General features: G+C 38.8%; 1 protein-coding gene across 1 annotated transcript in view; it reads right to left on the reverse strand.

Annotated features, from left to right (window-relative positions):
• MTMR7 (myotubularin related protein 7) overlaps positions 1 to 4650 on the reverse strand; it is a 93195-nt gene continuing 88545 nt past the window's right edge. The window contains exons 13-14 of the mRNA XM_019553405.1: positions 3348 to 3474; positions 1 to 2669 (exon numbers count right to left, since the gene is read on the reverse strand). Of these exons, the coding sequence (XP_019408950.1) occupies positions 2307 to 2669; positions 3348 to 3474 (490 nt within the window). The 3' untranslated portion in view covers positions 1 to 2306. The remainder of the gene's footprint in view (positions 2670 to 3347; positions 3475 to 4650) is intronic.

Raw genomic sequence — 4650 nt, forward strand, 5'->3', positions numbered from 1 at the left:
TTTTGCATCTATTTCTAGGCATACCTAATTGCACACAATAATAACAGAATGAACAACTTCACATTTTAACTTATTGACAATATTGCAGCAATCAAACTCATTCTTTTATATTTAGGCAGAATGTATTTGACCTGTTTTCACTGTTAGCTGTATACGGCACATAATTATTTTCTTAAAGAAAACCCATTCAAAATCTCCTTTAATATAATTTTTACAGGCTATGTCCAAAATATTAAATACACTTTTCAAAATTACAATTAAAATTGGGACATTATTTTATTAAAAAAGCATAACCTTTAAAAATGCACAGAGCTAAATTCTCAGCTAAGTATAAATAGTTATCCCTTCACTGACCTCAGTTGAGCCCCAAGCTTTTGTTCAAAGTGAAGATCTGGGTTGTCCAATATAACGCTAAAATAAATCCTTCCATAAGGATTCAAATCCATATTCCAAATATGGCAGCTCCCCTATGAGAATATTATCAGTGCTGGAGTTTATCTGTTCCCTTTACCCAAACAGTTTCTTAGAATGGAAAGAAAAAGTTCTATCTAGCAAAAGCAAACTACAATTAATAGTAATTTCTTAACAAACTTCCAAATTTAGGGACAGATATGTAATTTAACTATAAAAATTCTTTAACAGATTAACAAGAAATATAACTGAAGTAAACTTATCTACCATGTTATGATCAATGGTAGTTCAATCCAAAGTTTCTTCAAGAAGATGAGATGAGATGAGATGTAAATAAATTATATTGTAAAATAGCTGAACAATATGTGGTGTAATATAAAAGCACATAGTAATTCTAAAAATCATAACTCAATGTGTGTAGCATTTTTTTTCCTATTTCAGTCAACAAAATTAATTTCTCATTTTCATCCATTTCTTACGAAGTTCTAGTCAGTGTCATTTAGTGCAAGGACATAATGAAAAATTGCATGCTGTATTTTTGGATTGTAAAATACTGTCAGGCGGTGGGGGCCAACCTTTTTGGCAGGTGCGCCACAAATTAACTCTGCATCCACCCCAACTGCCACTCCCCCCTTCCCATGCCCAATCTGCTGCTCTGCTTCCTTTCCTGTACTCCCTGCCTTATCTGCTACTTCACTTTCTTCTCCCTCTAGTCTGCCATGTGCTGTGCACAGAGGCTGCCTGTCCTGCTTGTGGCACCCATGCTTCAGGTTGGTCTGAAGCCTATTACCTTCCCCACTGTAAGGGAAAGGAAATAGGCAAATAAAAATGTGTTTTCACATTTGGGATCACATGCTGGGATTTAGAAAGGAATTCTTCGTAAAGCCTAAACTTTGGGTATAAAATGTATCTGAAAATCCTTAGTTTCAAAAGTCATCTAGGCCCAAATCTTCTGAGCTAGCTGGGTACCTAACTCTTATTGAAAATCACTGGGTGTTAGGCATCTAATTAGTTCTGATACTTTTTTTTTACCCCAGGTCTCATTAAGTCAGTAGGACTTGGGTGCTCTTGAAAAATTTTACATTTGCTTTTTAAAAGCAGGTAAGGTTACACATTTGTACCTGCTTCCCAAGGATTTATCAAGAAGTATAATTTAAATAAAGAAAACAAAATAGAAATGAAAAGGAATTAGTGACATTCATCATGCTTTATGAAAAAGATTGTGCGTTTATATTTATATTCTTCCAGTTTTCCTCGCAGAAACTTTTGCTCACAAGTGTGCCAAAACTGAGAACTTTCCTAGTTCAGTAACTCTACGTGCTCATGGGCTAGTGCCCCTGATTGTAATAGGATCCAGTCCCTGCTTAGCTGATCTTATTCATTTGGTTTCAAGTTTACCTTTACTTTGCCCCAGTAGGTTTTCATAGGAAAATGTTTAAAACAATTATTAATGTGAACACATCAAAGAAAAAAAAGTGAATAATTAAAAAAAATGCACACAAACTCCCTGAAGGCAAAAATACTCAAGACTACAAATGTGGATAACTCACTAGTACTTATAACATTGATTTCTCTCTGGCCCTTTTCATAGGAACACACTTTACCAAGAGTCTTGGAAAAGAAGCAATCATGGAAATTAAAAAAAATAGCATTTTTTAAATAAAAATAAAAGAATAATTCTGTATGGCTTTTAAAGTTAAAAGATGCAACCACAAGTGGCTTAAATGAATGAATGTTCATAATAGCAGAGATTTACCTTTCTTGATTAACTATGATAAGACAATAGTGATATGTGCTTGTTCTGCCTTTACACACACTATTGCATGGCTCCCTTTCTTTGGATTTCTTTAGAAGTTCAGAGATGGCCCCAATTCTTCCTCTGATGAAAAGTCATTTCAGGCGGTGAGAAACACAGCTTCATCTGAATCTGGATCCTTGCCACTGTCTTCACTGGGCAGGCAACCGCCACTTGGCGACCGGCAGTTTAAGTCCTCCACACCTGATTCCTGATCACTGGTGGCTGAGAGATCAGGATCAGAGCTTTTCAGGTTGTCCTGTGTCAGAATCAGGGCTGAGTCTTCTTCATCCCCTTGAGAGGGGCTCCGGGATGGGAATGACTTCAGATTGTTACTGTACTCCTGGGGAGTATTAGCTATGCTGTTGTTAGAAGCAGAGAGCCGTAGTGCTTTGTTCCGGTCTTGTTGCATATTCTTTACTTTATTATTATTTCCCTGCACTTTTTTAAGATTTGATAGTCTCTGAAAGAAGAGAGACAATGTGAGTTATGAGCAGAATTGGGCTGTATTGTGCCTTGGGCACTGTATAAAAATTTAGGTTTAAAATTAATATAAGCCCTTTGCAACCCTATTTATCTGACAATTCTCCCACTTACTTCAGTGGGGTTACATAGAGCATAAATAAAATTGGTGTCTATGCTTTGCAGGCTGTAGAAGTATATGAAACGCCTATCAAGGCTATATGGTGGTATGGGCAAGGACAAAGGCAAATGTTCATTCTAAAAAGACAAAGATATCAAAAGGAAAATAAAATGCTCCTTGACATCAATGGAAGCAGGAAGGATGCTTGGGCTGTCCATCTGTGATTGAAGAGTGCATAGCAGACAGGGGATGCTATCACACCCTAAACCAGTGATTCTCTACCAGGCTGCCACAGCACCCTGAGGTGCTTTGAGAGTCTTTCAAGGATGCTGTGGGGTGCCACACAATGTTAGCACTGTTAAGTATGCCAAAGAGTGAAAATGAAGAGCTGGCATTTTCCACGGGGTGCCTTGAATGTATTGAGGGGTTCCTTGAGTCCATCAAGGGCTGTGTCGAGTCAAAAAAGGTTGAAAACCTCTGCTCTATACATATCTAGCAACGTTTTTTTGGTTATTTCTTAGGTTTAAGCCTGGGATAATGAGACCAAGTGTCTCTTACCTCTTCTAAGACTTCCAATTCCTCTTCCAACTGCTGAGTTTCTTCTTTCACTGCCATCAGATAATCTGTAACTGACTGCCGCGGATGCATTCCTTTCTCAAAGCGATTATACATCCCACTCCAGAACCTGAGAATCAATAGCAGGGGCTCAGCAACTTCATAAACCTTGTGAGGAAATCACAGCCTTATGCAAAACACAGACCTTTGCAGTCTTAGACATATATGTGCAACAAACACACTATCATGTTCATTTAAGTACAGACTCTCTCCCTCTAGTTTTTCAAGTACTGTATATTACTTATGGCTAACATAATAAAAAGATTCATAACAGTGTAAATCTGTAGACTAAAAATTATAAAATAATAATTATTCATTTTGTGTCAGTTTTACAAAAGGTCCAGATACTTTTAACTTAAATCAGGGCTAAGCAGCAGACAGCTTGTGGAGCTACTGGATCCAGCCCACAGAGCCAGTGGGCTTTGCCTGTGCCTGTGCAAGGGCCAGGCGACAAGCAGCTGAGTAGCTAGATGCTGCATCCATACTGCTGCTTCCTTTAGCTCCCCACTCCCTGGCTACAACACAGGTGCAGCTTCTAGCCGGTGGGGGGCTGTGCTGCAGCTGGGAGGTAGAAGAGAGGGTGCCGTGGGGAAGATGCAGCTTCCAGCTGCCCAACCCCAGTGGAGCTCCCTGGAAGCTGAGCCTGTGTTATAGCCAGACTTGGATGGGCTTGGGGAAGTAGTGGTGATGCAAGTGTGCTACAGGCAAAGGTCCTCACTACTGACATGCCATTGAAGCCACTTTGGTCCAGTCTGAACTAGAGTTGGGTTATTCCAGCTTGCAGCTTTTTAAAGGTTGCCAGCCCTCTAACTTAGACCAACACAACTGTACCTTTACTTGTTCTGAATGCAGAAATACCTCTAATTAGATTTTTTAAAAGGCTCTTAGCTGATTGTATTTACTCTCCACAGGAATATATGTCTGGTCACAATAAATGCATAATTTAAGTTGAATTATGTAATTGTTCTGTATCTAAGGAAGTGGTAGCTCCAGCACAATACAGGCTAAAGCAATCTTTCCAATATTGTCCAATGTTCAATGTTCTATCTCCCATAAATTCCCACTGACCTGGCCTTACTGAGATTTTCCTGTCTCATGCAAGGAAAGGATCAGCCTCTTCCCTCCCAATTTTTACTTGTCTTGCCAGGAATGTCATTTTCAAGTTTTGGTGTTTTCAAAAATCACATTTAGAATAAAAGTGTTAATAGGATGGGTCACAGGAACATAGAATCATAGAAGTCGGGTC

Source organism: Crocodylus porosus, unplaced genomic scaffold, assembly GCF_001723895.1.
Source record: "Crocodylus porosus isolate Cpor-Errol unplaced genomic scaffold, CroPor_comp1, whole genome shotgun sequence".
In the NCBI taxonomy this organism is placed as follows: domain Eukaryota; kingdom Metazoa; phylum Chordata; order Crocodylia; family Crocodylidae; genus Crocodylus; species Crocodylus porosus.